The following is a 20,501-nucleotide window of genomic DNA, read 5'->3' as shown; positions in this document are numbered from 1 at the left end:
AATAAGTATGGAAAAACACGAATGGCCTTGAGGGGCAATTTCACAAGCGTATTTTCACGGGCGCGGTCCCGTGAAATTTTCACGAGCGTGCAAGTTTCGTGCACACGCCCGCGGGTGACGGCACCTGGATTGTAGTGGGCTTCACGTTACACGTCCCGCACCCCTCATGAGCAGACCTGGAGCAGGCCTAAAGTTTTAGACAAACCCCAAAAATCCCCAAACCATTCTAACCATGAGTCCCTTTGGCCCTCTGATACCACAGAGGAGACGGTGGCCACGGGGGAGGTGATCAACCAGCTGCTCCACCATGTCGGGGCCATGTGCATCCACCAGCTCAACCTGCTGGCGGCCAGCAGCAGCAGCCTCCCGCTGGGAGCGCTGCTGGCCAAGCAGCACCCCATCGAGGTGCGGCACTTCAGCAGCATCTGTGACATCATGGAGAAGGCCATGGTCAACGGAGACACGTGCATCATCCGCTGCATCCTGGTGGTGTTCCAGGTCAGTCTGTGAGCGAGCATGTGATGTACAGTATGGTGGAAGAGATGGATGGTCTACCTAAGTACCTACGGTTTTCTATCTAGATGCTATCTAGGTGCTACACTTTTGTTGTGCTTGTTCTCCAGGTGGTGTTCAGGTTTTTGTTGTGCTTGCTCTCCAGGTGGTGTTCAGGTTTTGGTTGTGCTTGCTCTCCAGGTGGTGTTCAGGTTCTTCAACCCACAGTCGGAGCAGAACCGGGAGAGCGTGCGCCGTGCGGGCCTGCTGCTCTGGCAGCTGCTCATGGCTCCAGTGGATCAGATAGGAGAGGAGATCCAGGGAGAGGTGTGCCTGGCCATCAGGTAACACATCAACACACCCCTCTTCCTCTGGTGCTTACTGTAAGTCGCTCTGGATTCAGAGTGTCTGCTAAATGCCTTGTCTAGTGTTGCATATACACATTCACAATATTTTTGAGCAAATCATGTACCATACTTCTATTGGTGTCTTGATGATATTGTGTGCATGGCAAATTGGTGCTTTCGCAAAATGTTTTGTTTTCTATAAGAAAAAGAGATATTTTGTGGAAGCACAGATGATTATAATATATTATATTATAATCTGTAATAATAACTACTATAAGTTGAAAAATGCATATATATACCGGTAATACTGCAGCTACAGAGTGAGGTTAAAATGCTAAATGATGGTGCATTTATATAGCGCTTTTAGCCAAAGCGCTTTACATAGGTTTTTCATTACATTCACCCATTTACACACACATTCATACACCAATGGCGTAGGAAACCATGCAAGGCACCAACCTGCACATCAGGAGCTCAGTGTCTTGCTCAAGGACACTTCGACAGTGTCTGGGGGAACCACTGCCGATCACTTTACCGTAAAGCAGCCTTTACAACCAGGAAAAGACATATCATCATGATAATATGATATCCACAATGGCCAGACAATACATACAGTAGTCTCATATGGCAATATCAATGTAGTATCAATATATTGCCCAGCCCTACCTAATTGAATCCCTGAGGTCCATGGTTTAATCATTGTTTAATAATTATGATGATCTGCCTAACCACGGCCTGTGGCATTGTTTAAATGGTCTGTTTCTCTTCCCTTCCTCTTCCATTCCTCCAGCTCTGGACTGAATACGTTGTATCAGGGGGAGGCGGAGCTCAACAAACTGCTGAAACTGGTTCTGACGGAAGGTGAGCTCCACAGCCTCTGTGTGTATCTACTGTATGTGGTGGTTTTACTGTAGGTAGGCATCACACACATTGCAAAAATAGCCGCTGTACAAGGTCACAAGTACAACACGTCGGCGTCAACGGATTGTGAGCTTGCACGTAAAGGCGCTATATAAATGCACCATTTACCGTTTGTGTGTGTGTGTGCATTTGTGTGTGCTCGTCAGGTGAAAGGAACAACGGTCTGTCGCAGCTCCGTGACGTCATCCTCAACAACCTGGCCGACCAGCTGCAGAAGAATCGATTTGGGAGTGAAGAAGACGACCATTACAGGTCAGCTGTGCAGCAGCTCATCCTGTTCTGAAGGCACACACCCCCTTTTTACACGTTTGTGGATTAACACATTTGATGCTTTTGACGAGGATACTCATCCTATCAAATAAATACGCTTGGTGCTCAGGACAAGTATACTCGTTCTAAGGCGTTTTATATCGATATAAGAAAGCCTCGCTGTTTTCCATTTTTGGAATCGCTCTGAAACTACGTCGCTGTTGATCAAATCGGATATTACGTTTCCGGAGAAAGGATGGACATCACCTTAGCTCGCTAGCATTTAAGCTAGTAGCTTAAGACTTTCGTCATAGTAAGATCTGCCTCTGATTCGGTGGCACCCAAGTGCTACCACTTTTGTCCACAAGGTGGCACTAAGTGTTTAAGCTCTCATTCGCCACAGAGATTGCCATGGATTTCTGAGAAGCCAGCATGTCTTCTATGGATGTTAGACAACGAAAGTATATTACGGTATTTTCAGTGACTAAGATTGGAGAATATTTTGGAAGTGGTCAAACCCAGCAATATGTTTGGAAGCATCTATCATAAAAACCCTAGTGGTCTGGGATATTTTATAAAAACAAAAGTTAAAGCCTCACTCTCACTTATTCAGCTGGTTGGCAGTATGTAGAGTTGTACAGCAGGAACTACTAAAACATCATAGTTTTACATAATGTGTTAATTGTTTAGGAAACGGCACTAGTGTGGGGGCCTCCTTTCACACTGTTTTGCCCGTTTTTTCATTCGTGACATTTTATTCTACTTGTAATCACGTGCACGTTGACATTTCTCCTTCCAGTTGAAAATACTTGTATGTTGTTGTCTTCGTCGTCGTCGAAACTGTCATGTGACACGATGGCGTACAAATTGGCCTTAATTCACTCACTGGAAAACAGAATTACATTTGGGTCCTATGATCTGATAGCATGACTGCTGTGACACTGCCGTCCTGTGTGTGTGTGTGTGTGTGTGTGTGTGTGTGTGTGTGTGTGTGTGTGTTGCAGACTGAGTGACGAGCTGCTGCACTACATCCTGAAGACGGTCGTGCGAGAGTCGTGCGTCCTTATCACCAAATGCCAGACGGTGGCCAGGGACGACTTCCAGAAGCTCCTCTCAACCGTCCCAGTATGTATTATCAGACCCAGTCCCGTGAACGCCCCTCTCTCTCTGTGTCATCCATTTGAACCGCTTAAACTAGTGGCCTTAAACTAGGAGCAATTAGGGGTTCAGTGTGTTGCTCAAGGACACTTCGACACTAACTCTGGGGGAGCCCGGGTTCGAACTGGCAACCTTACGGTTCCCATCCAGCCACTCTACCCCTGAGCCACTGCCGCCCCACCATTTACAGTGCAATGCGTTGTGAGCTCGTAGATTGGCCTTTTTCACCACACTACACAACCACACAACCTAAGACACATCTTTCGCCGGGTAATTCTTCAAAATAAAGGCGCTAGAGTGCCAGCAGATATGACAGTTTTTACTCTGAAAAGTCCCGCCTCCCCCTCCCACCCTTCAAACCGGGAGGCATAATCTTCCGTTCTTAAATCACGCTGATTCATCTATTCTAAAGTCTCTCTAGAAGTGTTTATATTCCAAACGAGATGCATGCTGAAGTCAGAAATGAAGACAGAACATTGCGCTTTTGGTCATAACCATGGAGATTTCCCTAGATTTAGAGTAACGAGCCATTCTAGTGGAGGCGTAAACCAACAAAGCTTTGAGAAGGAAGATAAGTGGTCATGTGACTGGGCTGCGCCATGACACTTTCATGGACGCTTTCATGGGAGCCAAACTACCCGGAAGTTTGGCAGAATGCACTGGAGTCAATGAGAGCTTTACCTTTTGTAAAGTAATCACTTCTGGAAAATAACAGAAGACATGTAACACATTATTGTCTGCTGTGTTGCTTTTCGATGTGTACACTGTGTAATTTGTATAGAGGTAAAGAGCACAACATACCAAGTATCGCGAGACTTCCCACCGGTTCCTGTCTGTCAGACAAATCTCGCGATACTTCGGAGACAGAAACGATACCTGCTGCTGTTTGATCCTCAGATAAAATGATATACTGTGCACTCTGTGCACATCGAAAAGTAAGTGATTAGAAAACAACCTGTGATATATCTTTTATATTCCTGAACCGATTATATGACAAAGGTCTCAATTGTTAATAAATAAATAAGTTTGTTATGAGCTGGTCCAGCCGGCTCCATTCACTGCCATGTATTCATTACACTTCCGGTGTGAGTTTGGCTCCATGCATGAAAGGGTCCATGAAAGTGTCATGGCACAGCCCAGTCACGTGACCACTTCTCTTCCTTCTCAAAGCTTCCTTGGCGTAAACCAAGGACTGTCTAAAGAGGACGGGACGCGAAGACCGTAAGGGCGCCGCCATGTTGCTCACATGGTGCTCCATGGAAGGAAAGAAACATGCACAATGGGCTATATGCAGCCAAGACTTCCTCGTTCAGCTTCCTTGGTCTCAACTGCGCATGTTTCTTTCCTTCCATGGAGCACCATGTGAGCAACATGGCGGCGCCCTTACGGTCTTCGCGTCCCGTCCTCTTTAGACAGTCCGTAAACAAGGAAGTGAACGGCAGTGCGCGAAACACACTGTACACTGCAGAAGGAAAGGACAACCAAAATATATATATACTGGTATATATATATTTTTTTTATATCAATAAAAAGACCTAAGGACGTCTATACACGTCCTTAGCACCCCGTGGTTTATATTCCCAGGACGTCTCTATACATGTCCTTAGCTAAAAGAAGTGTTAAAATAAGCGCTCGGACCTGAATATATATTCGCCTCGGGTCATCTCGTTTGTGCTGCACCAGGTCATGCTGCTCCCGTTCCTGCAACTATCGTCTTTGCATTGACTTTGTATGTAATCGCGCCGCTCTAACCATCCAAGTCCGCAGCTTAACCCATTCTGGCTAAATAGTAATACAGATAATTCTGGAAAGGTTGAGAACCACTGACATAGAAACATAGGGTTTTCAGAAAACTGTCAGGATTTAGAAGAATCTTTTTTTAGAATCGTCCTCAGGTCTAAATGGGCTAAGTGGTTGTTTTGCCTGTCCTCCCCACTGTGCAGGCGGTCTCCCCCAGCCTGCGCTACCTCATGGCCGTCCAGAACCACCTCCTCAGCAACAGCGTTCTGATCCGGCCGGACGATGGCGACGACAGCGACAACTCCCTGCAGGGGGAAACAATCAAGGTACAGGTAAACAAACTTACAACTCCCCCCCTACCACCGCCTGTCCATGTAGAGCGCTGGTTCTCAAAGTGGGTGCTGTGACGCCCGTCCAGGGGCGCCTTGGAATACTTTGACAATATCTGGAGTTCTTCAGCATCACTGGGTTTAACCACTTAAACCCTCTATATTTAGTATAGTGAGATGGGCCACCAAACCTCCTATTCAAAAATAGCCGATGCGTTGTGAGCTTGTAGATCGGCTATTTCTGTCGAATGTTCCCCTCAGGGTTCAAGTGGTTAAATGTCAAGTATGGAGTTATTTTCAATCTGTCGTAACAGAAATTACTATTCTCTCAAGTTTAGGGGCAAAAATGTATATGTACAAATATTTACGTACCATAATATTATAATATAATAGTTATACTTTATATGACTAGAAGTAACAATGTAATTCACGGGTGCCTTCCTTGGATGAAAAAGTTATTTACAGGGGTGCCCTGAGACAAAAGTTTGAGAACCACTGATGTAGACCCCATCTGGCCGTCTCTCTCCCTCTCTCTCTCCCTCTCTCTCTCTCTCTCTCTCTCTCTCTCTCTCTCTCTCTCTCTCTCTCTCTCTCTCTCTCTCTAATCTGTGAGAGTATGACGCCATGGGAGACATGGATGTTCTTCCATAGCACTGTTTCCCAACCCGGGGTCTGAGCCCCCCCCGTGGGGTGGGGGTGGGGGTTGAGGCCATGTCTGTTTGGAGCTAGTTCAAAAGTGGCACAAAAATCATGATTTGCATTCATCCAGTGTCTGCCTGAATGTTCTCAATGTGATCGCTCCAACTTGACTATATTATCCTGTAGCTTTTAACAAACATGGTATAGTAGACGACTCCTACATGTAACACTGTGGGACACACATTAATAACATCGTTCAAATAATTGAGTAAATAGACGATCTACAAGCTCACAGTGTGTTGCGATTCGACGTGGTGTGAGCTTATGGATCAGCTGTTTTTGAGTGGTGCAACCACTCCAAGGAACAGCAATGTTTAGTATGTTCAGTATACAGTATTAGTACAGTATTAACTAAGGGCACGAAAAAAGTGTGTCTCGGCCTTTGACAAATATAGGAAGGGACGGCTCTGAGGAAAAAAAGGTTGGGAACCACTGTTTTACGGCACAGCACAGTGTAATAATCTGTGTTTAATGCAGTTGTATCAATAACCTCTGCAATACTTACTTGATTCCCAGTCAAACACGTGCAGTTTGTAAGTATTGATTGTGGCGGGTATTGATGAGAGATGCAAAGAACAACACAATCTATACGTTTGTTTATTTATTATTCTTTTTTATCTTTATCCCTAGACGTGAGGCTGAAGTTGTTCTTTATGTTGATGCGTGTGTGCGCTTGCTTGGTAGTATTACCTAAAATGTACGGATACAGCCTTGGTGTGGATTTGTGTTACGGAAGTGTTTGTGTTTTTTTTCCAGGAGCTTCAGAGCAGCATCCTGTCGTTGGCCACCAAGATCCTGGTGGGCTGCGACGAGGTCCTGGAGACCCTGCAGCAGGTGACCACCGCTCTCATCAACAGCGACATCACTGACAGGGAAACCAGGTGGGCTGCTAATAATGCATTATTGCATGTTTATAACGCTTACAGTGGTCCATTCATGTCGGCAGGCGTTGATGGCGTCGCAATGCCAGATTACACTTGGCTGATTTACACTTGGTTGCATGATGAAAATAGCCGATCTCCACAATTCCCTCCCTAACATTTTAGTCTAGTTTTTATTTGTTGATAAAAAAATATATATATATATAATCGACAAACGCAACACTGCTGACAGCGACGATATAATAATTCAGTGTTTTTCTGTCTTGGTTAACCCGGCCATGCAGGTTGAAAGGTCTGGAGCAGGTAACCAAAGCCACCATGCTGGGCCACCTGCTGCCCGTGCTGCTCACGTCCCTGATGCACCCCAACCTGCAGACCCTGACGCTGGCCGACGCACTCATGCCCCAGCTGGTCCAGCTGGTCCTCTACACCAGCCAGGTGGGTGGTCTTATAGGAGGAGGGACTAAGGACAGGTGGGTGGTCTTAAGCCCAAACACAAAAGGGTTGGGTTGGGACAAAACGTTTTTTAAGGTAAACGTTTTGTCCCAACCCGACCCACTGGTGTGGTTTGGGCTTTATTGGAGGAGGGACTAGGACAGGCCCCAGCAGGTGCAGCTGGTCCTCTACACCAGCCAGGTCGCACACTTCTGGACAATGGATGGACGACTTCAGCCATTTTCAACCCCTTCTTCTTATAATTGGTCCTCACTAATGCTCAACATAAAATAGTACCATATTATCATGAGAAATAGTGAGGACCAATTGTATATAAAAGTCGTCCTTCAACCACTTTAAACCCTCTAGACTTACAGTAGTAAAACAGTCTCTACACCAAATCTCTTCACTAAAAGAATAGCTGATCTACAAGTTCACAACGTGTCACAATGTGATGCGTTATGAGCTTGTAGATCTGGAGTTTTTGTTAGTTTTCTCCTGTTTTCTAGACTGCCCTGTTACTGAAGACCCAGTCTCCATATATATATATATTTTTTAAGATATCTTTTGTGGCTTTCGCCTTTATTTTATTAATTTTTATAGAGCGATAGGTATACAGTAGGCTGACAGGAAATGGGGAGAGAGAGATGGGGGGTGACACACAGTAAAGGCCGTCAGAATCGGGAGTCGAACCCGCGGCACACTGCCAGACTGGATCACCAGCCAAGGTGCCCAGACGGCTACGCCAGCCGCCCGGGCCAGTCTCCTCTTTTCTACCTGTTTTCTAGACCGCCCTGTTACTGAAGACCCAGTCTGCTCTTTTTTACCTGTTTTCTAGACCGCCCTGTTACTGAAGATCCAGTCTGCTCTTTTCTACCTGTTTTCTAGACCGCCCTGTTACTGAAGACCCAGTCTCCTCTTTTCTACCTGTTTTCTAGACTGCCCTGTTACTGAAGACCCAGTCTCCTCTTTTCTACCTGTTTTCTAGACTGCCCTGTTACTGAAGACCCAGTCTCCTCTTTTCTACCTGTTTTCTAGACCGCCCTGTTACTGAAGACCCAGTCTCCTCTTTTCTCTGATGTATCTCCAGTGATAGGTGGCTCCTTCACACAGGGAGCAAAGGCGTCCACCTCTGATGACAAGTAAGCTCTTCTAACTCATTCAATCCGAGAAAGCATCTGTATCATTTTAGATTTTTGCTATATATCGCCTGGTACGCATACAATTTCCGGGTTTCTGAGCCGGTCAGGAGTGGATGATAACTTACGTCATGTTGTAGTCATTGGTTTTTAGTTATCAAGACGGAACTACCTTCCAGAACCTACCCAATAACAGCCAGGGCCTACCCAATAAAAGCCAGGGCCTACCCAATAAAAGCCTTGATGCTTTTGAAGTTTCTTCGAGTATTTCTTGGATTGGATTGGATTCTTATAGTTTGTTTTGTATATCCATCTTTTATTCCAACTCGTAGCGACTGGCGAGACTTAAAACAAACAGGGGGGACTAAAACAAAGAAATGCCTTCTTTTTTTCTTTTCTTTTTTCTTTTTTTTCTTCATCGGATCACACAGGCGATTTTGGAACACAAACCAGGCTTTCCTCCGAGGTCGAAAGTCTGGTGACGCGAGGTTACCGTATATATCACATTGTCTCTCATTTCTAAAATCGGCCTCGGGCTAAAGGAGTTTCAAGGCTTGTGTGTAATTAAAGCCAGTTTTCTCCCAACAACACGCATCATTTTCTTGTTGCGTCGATTTGTTCTTGTAGCTTCCGAATACTTGATGAGCGGGAGGAGCCGGGCTTCCTGACGGGGCTGAAGATCCCGGCGCCGTGGGCTGCAGGGAAGACGGTGGAGACGGTGCACCCGGTGCGAGACAACTACAAGTTCAAAGAGACGGTGCACATCCCGGGAGCACGCTGTCTGTACCTACGCTTCGACTCACGCTGCTCCTCGCAGTATGACTACGACAAGGTACACCAACAGTACAGTATGACTACGACAAGGTACATCAACAGTACAGTATGACTACGACAAGGTACACCAACAGCACACACCAGACTACAGTATGACTACGACAAGGTACACCAACAGCACACACCAGACTATAGTATGACTACGACAAGGTACAGGTGTGTGTGTGTGTGTGTGTGTGTGTGTGTGTGTGTGTGTGTGTGTGTGTCATCAGCTAGTTTGTTTCATGCCAAACTCTTACCATAAAGACGCATGTTATTTGTGAGTGTGGGAATGGGATTTTACAGTAACACCTGGACTCCTGCAATGTTGTCAGTCTACTGAAGTTATTACAGTAAAAGGGGGTGGAGGGACAAACTCGGAGCAGAACATCTACGACTTTTCTTAGGTTCAGGGGGGCTCCACTGCTCCCAGTATGGCCTCATCAAACACATTCTTTAATCGTTTCTGTGTCATATCCGAACACTCTACATATTTGACAGCCTTAATGGCCCTCACTGAATGGCGTCTTTGATCTTTCAGTTGGTGATCTACGCCGGGCCGAACACCAACAGCCGCAAGGTGACCGAGTACGGAGGAAACACACTGGGGTACGGCAGTCGCAGTGTTCTGGGCACAGGCTGGCCCAAAGACCTGGTCAAGGTAAGAGACAGTGTTCTGGGCACAGGCTGGCCCAAAGACCTGGTCAAGGTAAGAGACAGTGTTCTGGGCACAGGCTGGCCCAAAGACCTGGTCAAGGTAAGAGACAGTGTTCTGGGCACAGGCTGGCCCAAAGACCTGGTCAAGGTAAGAGACAGTGTTCTGGGCACAGGCTGGCCCAAAGACCTGGTCAAGGTAAGAGACAGTGTTCTGGGCACAGGCTGGCCCAAAGACCTGGTCAAGGTAAGAGACAGTGTTCTGGGCACAGGCTGGCCCAAAGACCTGGTCAAGGTAAGAGACAGTGTTCTGGGCACAGGCTGGCCCAAAGACCTGGTCAAGGTAAGAGACAGTGTTCTGGGCACAGGCTGGCCCAAAGACCTGGTCAAGGTAAGAGACAGTGTTCTGGGCACAGGCTGGCCCAAAGACCTGGTCAAGGTAAGAGACAGTGTTCTGGGCACAGGCTGGCCCAAAGACCTGGTCAAGGTAAGAGACAGTGTTCTGGGCACAGGCTGGCCCAAAGACCTGGTCAAGGTAAGAGACAGTGTTCTGGGCACAGGCTGGCCCAAAGACCTGGTCAAGGTAAGAGACAGTGTTCTGGGCACAGGCTGGCCCAAAGACCTGGTCAAGGTAAGAGACAGTGTTCTGGGCACAGGCTGGCCCAAAGACCTGGTCAAGGTAAGAGACAGTGTTCTGGGCACAGGCTGGCCCAAAGACCTGGTCAAGGTAAGAGACAGTGTTCTGGGCACAGGCTGGCCCAAAGACCTGGTCAAGGTAAGAGACAGTGTTCTGGGCACAGGCTGGCCCAAAGACCTGGTCAAGGTAAGAGACAGTGTTCTGGGCACAGGCTGGCCCAAAGACCTGGTCAAGGTAAGAGACAACCAGACAGACAGCTACACCAGCGGTTCTCAACTTGTGGGTGGGTAAGGGGGGGAGGTCACCACATTATTTGGTAGGTGGAGGGTGTCCCCACATTATTTGGTGGGTGGAGGGTGTCCCCACATTATTTGGTGGGTGGAGGGTGTCCCCACATTATTTGGTGGGTGGAGGGTGTCCCCACATTATTTGGTGGGTGGAGGGTGTCCCCACATTATTTGGTGGGTGGGGGGTCCCAGATTACAGTGAATTGACAATTTAAGGCCTTTTTTAAGACCTTTTCTCACTCACCACCAAGGACAGTTGTTTTTTCAAAGGCGCTCACTACCACGGACATTTTATTTATTTATTTTATTTAGTTTTTTAAGCTTTTCTGCCTTTTATTGATAATTTCAAATAAGATTGACAGGAAAGAGGGAGAGACATGCAGCACATGTCGTCATGAACAGGACTCGAACACGCAACGCGCTGTCAGGCCAGAGTCTATATGTGGCATGCGCCTGGCTCAGCCAGCGGACGTCTTTTGACGTCTTCTGTTTCTCCATTAGATGGCGCTCTTAGCTAACCTATCCCCCACGATTCAACAACCTGAGTGAAGCAAGGAAAAATAAAACCAAGTGGTCGCCTCCCATCTGTTGAAATATGAATCATTTGGGGGGTAATCTGTGTCTGCACTAAAGGTGGAGGGCGACACCGTGACCTTCTCCTTCGAGATGAGGAGTGGCAGAGAACACAACACCCCCGATAAAGCCATGTGGGGGTTCTCCTGCACCGTCAGAGCTCAGGTACCTATTATTACCACTAGATGCTTGTCTCGCTTTTATTTAAAAATAAATAAAGGAAAAAATATGAATAAAAGTGTAATGCAGAAACCTGTAGAATGATGTTAGTAGATGATGGATGGAGCCCGCACACCATATAGGTATATCGGGTTCATCAGGTCCCTGATGAAGATCGAAGCGAAAATAAAGAAAGTATTTTGTACCTATATGGTGTGCGGGCTCCATCCATCATCTACTGAAGTGTCTTTAGCCCAGCACCCGGCCTGTAGATGTGCGTATTCTACGTCCGTTCCTGTAGAATGATGTTACCATAGGTGCGTGTCGCCGTTTGATGACGTTGCGTAGAGTGGTCCTAGTGGGCAAAACAGGTGGCTGTAATGTGCCTGAATAATGTGTTTTATATTAACTGTATTATATAATAAACCTAGAACCTTGGCAGTGTACTGCGTATTCGTACAGTGTATGAATAGTCTGTGGACGTGTGGAGGCAAGTGGAGCGCTGGTAAACCCGGCCCTAGCAACCAAGACACCACGTCATCCACCCTATTCTGATTCTGGTAGTGGAGTAATAATGTGATCAGCAGCTCCAGCTTCATCCTGACATCCCGCCATGTGTTTGTTCCAGGAGTCATCGGAGGACGTCTCCGGGGGGCTTCCCTTCCTGGCGGACCTGGCGTTGGGCCTGTCGGTGCTGGCCTGCTCCATGCTCCGTATCCTGTACAACGGGCCAGAGGTGACGCCGGAGGAGGAGGCCTGCCACGATCTGCTCTGCTCCAAGCTGCTCCAAAGGTGACTCATTGAGACCTTCTACATCCTAATCGTATGTCAGTGGTTCTCAACAAAAAAAAAGTAAATTAAAGATATGAGTTGCTGTGAAATAATATATATTCAAAGATTTGCACACTTTTTCAAGATTTTTCAAAAATAGCAGATCTACAAGCTCGTAGAGCGACACTATTTCTCAACAGCTAAAGTTTAAAATAATGGTTAAAGTGGTTCAAAGCTAAGGTGAAAAAAATGGAAAAAATGAATAAAAAAATTAATATATACATAGTACAGAGCCTTCACTGAAGCAAGGGATATTGATCGGGACAAACCATGCACTGTCATGTAGGAAGCAGAACCCATGAAGCTCTGTGCAATTCAATATAGCTCAGCTAATCATGTTAGGTTTCTTTCGTGTTGCCCTACATGAAAAGTGTAAGCCGTGTCATAATAACGTTGTCGAGCATTATTAACCTCTTATCTCCATATTTGTTCGTAAATGAATGCCTTGATCATACTATACTTGATCATACTACATTGTCACACAAAAGCATAAAAAGTAGCAGATCTATAAGCTCGAGATGCGGCGCGAAGCGTTTTGAGTTTGACCATCTGCTACTTTTTGCTGTTCTTGAATTTGAATCCTGAAAAGTAACGGTTTTGGACATAGGAGGTTTCCACTCGACAGAGACGATAGAGCAATCACTACAGAGTTCATTATAAGAGTCAGACTTATACAAATAGTTTTTAATTTAATTATTTTATATAATAGTGTTTATATATTATATTTTGACGTAATGGTTGCTATTTCAGCAACAACAACAACAACAACAAACAGTATTTGGCCTTGTGATTGCGTCCAGGTGCCAATGGCAGGTGGAGGCAAACGGTGCCATCTCTCCAGCCCTGACGCCCAGCCCCTCCCCCCTGCCGCTGACCATCGACGAGGACCGGGAGTTCACCTACCCCTCTGACGTGCTCATCCCCCCACCGGGCCTCATGCCGGGGGCCTACTTCGACCTGCCGCGCATCCGCCTGCCTCCGGGCATCATGGGGAGGTTACGGGAGGTGTCCGGCAGGGCTCGACCCCAGTTCCGTCCCAGCATTAAGTAAGTCTGGTCGTGTACTGTTCATGGAATTATACATATTATAAATATCTGATCACAAGATTCACAGTGTGTCGCATTGCAACACGTTGTGAGCTTGCAGATCATCTACCACACGACACCAGCGTACAGCAGGCTATAAATTATGCCTATAATGATTAATGACATGGCATAGAACAACGAAATGGACAAAGTGACGCCATTGGTTTCTACAGACTGTAGCTTTCAAATCCCTCGTCTTTCTCTATCCGGTCCAGAAATGCAACGGAAACAAATGCTATTGGCCGGTACCGCAGCGAGGCCGGGTCGGAAACATAGCCTACTTTATCATTAACTTTAAAATTAATGTGACCATAATTTACTAAACACATATCATGATGATTTAAAGTGTTTAGGAAAAGGTTTACTAAGATAATGAAATCAAGTGTAAAGTTCGACCAAAAGCTTAATTGAGTCACATTGAGCTTACAATGTCTTGACACCAGTAGAAGATGAAAAAAATAACGACATCTGCTGGGCCATTATAACAGGAACAGCAGCTTCTACCAAAACCACTAGTGCCTTAATTTCCAGCGAACAAAGCTAGCCTCTTGGCATAGCATAAAGAATGTTTGTATTCGTGTGGTTACCTCCGTGTCCGGTATGAAGATGTACTTTAATCCCGCTTGTCAGGGAGGTGATCAGGCCAGACGTGATGGAGGAGGTCATCGTGTCGTGTGTCATAAAGCACCTGACGCTGGTGGACGGCCTGCAGTCGCTGGTCAACTTCCAGTACCGCGAGGAGCACGCCGAGGAGTACGACCTGGTCTGCAAGATCATGGCGGAGACCTTCAAGAAGATCAACGCCATGCAGCGCCAGCTGCAGGTAAACGGCGTTAAAAACTAAATATAGCAACCAAATAATAAGGGACCCATAAAAATGTCTCCACGCCCCACAAAAGGGGCCGACCGACAGTGATTAGGTTAGAATCTTCCATCCTTCTTGGTTCCAGTTGTGTCCTGTGTATGTGTTGCCTTTCAGAGCGTAGCGGAACTGGAACAGAAGTGGCAGAATGAGGTGGACGAGGCCCAGCAGGGGAAGCTGGAGAACAATGCTCCGTTCTTCCACGACTACCATTTCTTTGAGGTACGTGTGCTGCTGTCACTGCTCGCTGCCTGCATGCCACCGTACGGCCATCGTTCTCCTAATTATGTGCAGCGTGGGCCGTGGCGGGCGGCGCTGATGATTTATCGTTTTGTTTATCCCAGAACAAAATTAAGGAGCTGGAACTGCTGTGCTCCCTGAAGGAGGTCCCCCTCGACTTCAGCGATTTGGAAAATGTTGTCCTTGCACTGAGGTAAATCGATTCAAATTAATACAGCTGTTTAGCGGGGGTGTGCTTCTTGGCCTGAGGTATATTGTCCAATTACCAGGAAGGACTACTCACTCCGGTCTCCGCTGTCTTTTATCTGAATGCACCGACAGGGAGAAGTTCTTCCAGGATGTAAACTCCATCCACCTGAAGAGCAGCACCCCGCTGGCTAAAACCAAAGCTCTGGTGAAGAGCCTGATGAACCGCACGGAGCTGCTTCTGCACGTCACCATCGGTCCTCACAACAGGAGTCTGAACAGCACGCCCGCTGGCACGCCAGGACCAGGTACATTTTAACCTTAGTCTGAACAGCACGCCCGCTGGTACGCCAGGACCAGGTACATTTTTTTATATATTTGGAGAGAGCAATACATTACATATAGCATTTTTACATATGACACAAGAGTAATTCCAAAGATTTCTTCTTTTTTTTCCTCCACTCCTCTTCCCTCCCTCATCCCCCCTCCATGTGGCTCCATCTCCAATGTCTCTGTATAGTCCTTTTTCTACATAATATGTAGAAAAATTGCCTTGCCTTGTCTGTCCCTGTTTGAGTGTGGACTTGATGTCATATTATGACATCAAGTCCACACTCAAACAGGGACAGACAAGGCAATCACTTCAGGTTGTACATTTCAGGAGGACAAAAAGAAAAGAGTGGGCGGAAAAAGACAGACAAAGGAAACAAAAAAAACAACAACAACCGAAAAAGACAAAAAACGAAAGTATATACATTTATGCTGAGGGGGACAAAAACAATACAGCTTTGGTCTTCGACCACGAGAGGAGGAGAGGTGTCTTATACATTTTATACAATCATACAGCAGGCAATGAACCAGTGAGATCACACGAAGTCCGCTCTCAGGGGGGCAATGTGCACTATCCAGTTGTTCCAAATTTGGTAGAAATTGTCTAATCTAGTTCTTAACATGTATGTTAATTTTTCCAGTTTGAAGATATCCAGGACTATTCCATGCCAATCGTCCATTGTGGGTGTGATTGCACGGACCACCATTTGATGAGATATAGGCTCGCTAAAGGATATTTTCTTATCGTTGGATAATATTTTGTTGGTACCATTAGGAGAGATAACGGGCAAACTAACAAAAATAACAATTCTTCTACATTCTCTAATTGTGTGTACTTCTTGTAAATAAAGTAATGCAGATGTTTAACAATAATTTAACTCTCAAGAGCATAAAATGAAACCAAGCTTGAGCTTCTGTCATTTTGCCTCAACTCCTACAATTCCAAGTGCTTGATGGGGGGGTGATTCCCCAGTTCAAATATGATCATCTTTGCGGGTCACCGCCTGAAAAGGTTGAGAACCACTGCTGTAAGTGACCGTATCCTAAATCAGGCATAAATATTGATATTCTCCTCATCCACTGTCCCAGCCTCAAAGTCTGTGTCGGACGCCAAGACGACCAACCCCATGGTCAAACAGCCAGTCTTCCTACGCAGCATGTCTGCTCCCTCTGATCTGGAGATGATCGCCAACCAGGACCTGGAGTTCACACACGCCACTCAAAGGTTTCTGTCTTCTTTTTCTTTTGTTCTGGTAACATATCTGCAAAACAAAAACCTTGATGGCTCTGTTGGCTTAATGCACACACCACACATTCTCAATGTCCTGGGTTTGTGACCTTAACACTCATGACTCATGACTCATTTTTAGGGAAATTACTTTTCTGCATTCACCCAGCAGAGGGCTGCTCAGAGGAGCACACAGGGGGAGCTGTTTTAACCTGACTGAAGCCAGAGACGCTTGCTTCACAATCACATTTGTTTCACAACGTACTTCGATCTGGGATCTCTGTAGACCAATTGCTAAAAGAAAGCTGTCCCTTTTTCCAAGCTACGTGATAGGTTTGGATGGGACCGTCCGTCAATCATATTATTACATGACATATGGTAATTGCCCCCGCAAGAAAGTAAACAACCCACGTGAATGACAAAAGTGTTGAACCCCTGATAGCATTAGGTTCAACACTTTTTAGAAAACCTCATGGCGTGCATACTTAGTTTAGACTAGTCATTGGTTAGACATGGGTTAAGGTTAGGTTTAGGTATGCTGCCCCGTGGGAGGTTAGGGTTAGGGTGAGGGTTTGAGATAGGTTGTAGTTGTAGGACTAATGACTGGTCTAACCAAATGACTAGTATATACTAAGTAGTAAGTACTTCGTACTGCACCCAGCCCACCCCTCACTATCGTGTTGGATGTAGGTTATGTCTTCGCTTGCTTTCAAGAATAGAAGACTATTTTCTAATTTTAAGGCGATAGGTAATACAATTGCAACAGGTGCATCTCGATGGCGTCACAACCGGTCTCGCCAAGATCCTGCCCGTATAGTTGCCACTGATTGGTCCATCCCGCCACGGCCGGTTTCAACGCCCAGCCCTGAGCGAACCCATTGTGAACTTGTGAATCAATACCGCCCCACATCTGGTGGAGTCAGGTTAGAGCTGTTAGAGGTTTGCTCATGAACGCTTTGACGTGTATAGTGTGGGCAAGCTAAGGGTCGAACCAGCAACCTTCGGATTTACAAACAGCCTCAGTCTCTACTCTCTAGTACCCACTCGTCTACTGTAGGGCCGTCCCTAAATTTGTGCATGCTCAACTAATGTTCCAGGAGGCGCCACCACCCGACCAGTCACCGCAGCAGTTCCTTCACCCTGCTGCAGTCCCTGGCCATCGAGGACAGCCGTGACAAGCCCACATACAGCGTGCTGCTGGGACAGCTCTTCGCCTTCATTGGGACTACGCCCGATCAGGCTGTAAGTAGACCAGTGTCGGAAATTCAGTGTTAGTCACAGATTTTTGAATATACAATTTCATTTAGTTTGACCCCTGCTTCCTCCTCAGGTGTCCAGTAGTATAAACACATGTTGACCCCTGCTTCCTCCTCAGGTGTCCAGTAGTATAAACACATGTTGACCCCTGCTTCCTCCTCAGGTGTCCAGTAGTATAAACACATGTTGACCCCTGCTTCCTCCTCAGGTGTCCAGTAGTATAAACACATGTTGACCCCTGCTTCCTCCTCAGGTGTCCAGTAGTATAAACACATGTTGACCCCTGCTTCCTCCTCAGGTGTCCAGTAGTATAAACACATGTTGACCCCTGCTTCCTCCTCAGGTGTCCAGTAGTATAAACACATGTTGACCCCTGCTTCCTCCTCAGGTGTCCAGTAGTATAAACACATGTTGACCCCTGCTTCCTCCTCAGGTGTCCAGTAGTATAAACACATGTTGACCCCTGCTTCCTCCTCAGGTGTCCAGTAGTATAAACACATGTTGACCCCTGCTTCCTCCTCAGGTGTCCAGTAGTATAAACACATGTTGACCCCTGCTTCCTCCTCAGGTGTCCAGTAGTATAAACACATGTTGACCCCTGCTTCCTCCTCAGGTGTCCAGTAGTATAAACACATGTTGACCCCTGCTTCCTCCTCAGGTGTCCAGTAGCAGTTTCCTGGCGGCGGCCCAGACACGCTGGAGGCGCGGCAGCACGCGGAAGCAGGCGCTGGTGCACATGAGAGAGCTGCTCACCGCCGCCGTCAGAGTGGGCGGAGTCACGCACCTGGTGGGGCCCGTCACCATGGTGCTGCAAGGCGGCCCCAGGTGCGAGAGCAACACGCAATACACCTAGATGTCACTCAGATATATAACTTCCCCCAAACCTTTTAGATGAGACATTAGGCCTTTGCCAAGGAGTGTAAAATAGCAGATCTACATATCGTATTTTTCCAAATAGTAGCCCGGGATTTGGACCCCGGGTGTTTAAAAGGAACTAGGTGGCTATTTGAGGCAGGGCTACTATTTGGAAATATATGGTATTATACATTTTTTAAATAGTTTGGAGTTGTTTTTAATTGATGAAAAGTTGTGTGTATGGTTTTTTTGTTAAGATTTATATTTGGGGCTTTGTATGCCTTTGTTGATAGTAAAGTACACAAGAAATGAGGAGAGAGATGTTTGAATATTTATTATTCCATAACATTATGACGTGTTTTCTCAGGATTGAAGAGCTGACCTGTGGTGGCATGGTTGAGCAGGTGCAGGAGGCCTTTGGGGAGACCATGACATCTGTGGTGTCTCTCTGCGCTCGCTATCCCATCGCCTGTGCCAACAGCATTGGAATGCTGTGCACAATTCCCTACACCAGGCAAGAGCATTCATTGGATGTCATTTTGATTAACCCTGCATCAAAAACTGAGGCCGATACAGAAAACAATCTTCTTAATCCTAACAGTTTGCAGAAAATCAGTGTCCTGCAAAAATAGCTAGCTAATCACTAGCTGATCTACAAGTATTCATTGCATATCTCACTGCATAGCAACCCGTTGAGCAGGTAATGGATTAAATAGGTCTGTCACAATTATTTCATAATTGCAATTATTTGAGATAATCGCTGTTATTTTGCATAATCGTCATAATCGTTTCCTCGTTGAAAAATGTTCATACAAATTTCAACTTTTCCCAAAAATAGCAGAAATAGCAGATCTACAAGACGTGTTGTAAGCTTGTAGATCAGCTATTTCGACTATGTTAAAATTCTTTGGAAATATAAAATTATTATTTATAAATGTGTCAGCAGTTTCTTTGTATGTAAGCTATAACTTATTTGTCATATCTAGCCGTGGATCCGTTCTGTCACTTCGCTACTCAGTCTGGCCAGCAGGTAGCATTTCATAACGTCATCTGTTGTGTAGCCACGTTGTTGCTGATACGACAAGCGCCAATCTGTCTATGCTTTTCTCACTGGAGACTTGACTAGTAAAACCTACGGTAAAAAGTTAACACTAATTTGACTCGGTAGTCCACTATGTCAGATTCAGTAGTACAAAAAAAACCTGACGGCTGTGTGGGGTGAGTTTAGTGAATGATACGTACGTTGCAGGGCAACAGCAGTGCAGTAGCTGCGCAGGGCACATTGATACAACCGCGTCAACGTGGTGTTTTCCGCACCACAGACCACCCTGCCTGGAACAACATATTTTCAGATGGGGGTCTGCGGCCAAATACAGATAATTCTTGGGGTCCTTGACATGAAAAAGGTTGAGCACCACTGACATACTTTTAGGATTTAGAAGATTTTTTTAATGAATCGTCCAAAGGTCTAAATGTGTTAAGGCACCTATTCACACCTCCAGTTTTAGGTGATGACGAGGTGACCTCAACACCTAAACCTGGAGTATGAATAGGCCCCTTACCGTACTCCTCCCTCCCACCCCCTATAGGAGTGAGGAGCAGTGTCTGGTGCGCAGCGGTCTGGTGCAGCTCATGGACCGTCTGTGCAGCCTCAGCGGACAGAGGGAGTGCAGCTCCAACGAGAAACAGACCAAGAAGCAGAAGGTGGCCACCATGGCCTGGGCTGCCTTCCAGGTGCTGGCCAACCGCTGCATCGAGTGGGAGAAGGTGGAAGGTACTGTATTTTTTTTTCTTTTTTCATAATCGCTTTAGAGGGTATGCACGTGACAACATCATCAAACCCGGAAGTTATGCAGGAATGCCTACTGAGTGGCAAAAAACGTTTGCAACGCCTGTTGCTTTGCCACTCGATGTGCCATTCACTTTAAGCATGCGCATAGCCTCTATAGTCATCATAATTGTTTCCATGTTAAAAATGTCAATATACTTTCAAAAACGTAAAAAAAAAAGTGGAAATGGCAGATCTACAAGCTCAAAACGTGTCACCATGCGACATGTTTTGAGCTTGTAGAGCTATTTCCGCTATTGTTTTTCCGCTAAGTGTTATTTAATAT

The 20,501-nt window shown here is 46.2% G+C and overlaps 1 protein-coding gene across 2 annotated transcripts in view; it reads left to right on the top strand.

Moving 5' to 3' along the window:
* Positions 1-20,501, top strand: part of hectd4 (HECT domain E3 ubiquitin protein ligase 4) — an 84,682-nt gene that overhangs the window by 19,726 nt on the left and 44,455 nt on the right. Inside the window, exons 13-35 of one of the 2 annotated variants that reach the window (XM_080766945.1) lie at positions 263-498; positions 694-836; positions 1,630-1,700; positions 1,907-2,012; positions 3,014-3,134; positions 5,111-5,233; positions 6,692-6,816; positions 7,101-7,254; positions 8,290-8,393; positions 9,018-9,222; positions 9,745-9,864; positions 11,415-11,519; positions 12,142-12,305; positions 13,145-13,390; positions 14,060-14,252; positions 14,409-14,513; positions 14,636-14,724; positions 14,853-15,025; positions 16,137-16,272; positions 17,373-17,517; positions 18,191-18,357; positions 18,755-18,901; positions 19,977-20,161. In XM_080766945.1, the coding sequence (XP_080623071.1) occupies positions 263-498; positions 694-836; positions 1,630-1,700; positions 1,907-2,012; positions 3,014-3,134; positions 5,111-5,233; positions 6,692-6,816; positions 7,101-7,254; positions 8,290-8,393; positions 9,018-9,222; positions 9,745-9,864; positions 11,415-11,519; positions 12,142-12,305; positions 13,145-13,390; positions 14,060-14,252; positions 14,409-14,513; positions 14,636-14,724; positions 14,853-15,025; positions 16,137-16,272; positions 17,373-17,517; positions 18,191-18,357; positions 18,755-18,901; positions 19,977-20,161 (3,363 nt within the window). Of the gene's footprint in view, positions 1-262; positions 499-693; positions 837-1,629; positions 1,701-1,906; positions 2,013-3,013; positions 3,135-5,110; positions 5,240-6,691; positions 6,817-7,100; positions 7,255-8,289; positions 8,394-9,017; positions 9,223-9,744; positions 9,865-11,414; positions 11,520-12,141; positions 12,306-13,144; positions 13,391-14,059; positions 14,253-14,408; positions 14,514-14,635; positions 14,725-14,852; positions 15,026-16,136; positions 16,273-17,372; positions 17,518-18,190; positions 18,358-18,754; positions 18,902-19,976; positions 20,162-20,501 lie in introns of both variants that reach the window. The other variant, XM_080766944.1, reaches the window with a different exon arrangement.

The sequence above is a fragment of the Protomyctophum bolini genome (genome assembly GCF_963924005.1).
Source record: "Protomyctophum bolini genome assembly, chromosome: 6".
Classification (NCBI taxonomy): Eukaryota; Metazoa; Chordata; class Actinopteri; order Myctophiformes; family Myctophidae; genus Protomyctophum; species Protomyctophum bolini.
The sequence above is the reverse complement of the archived record's forward strand: the minus strand, read 5'-3'. Positions and strand labels throughout refer to the sequence as shown.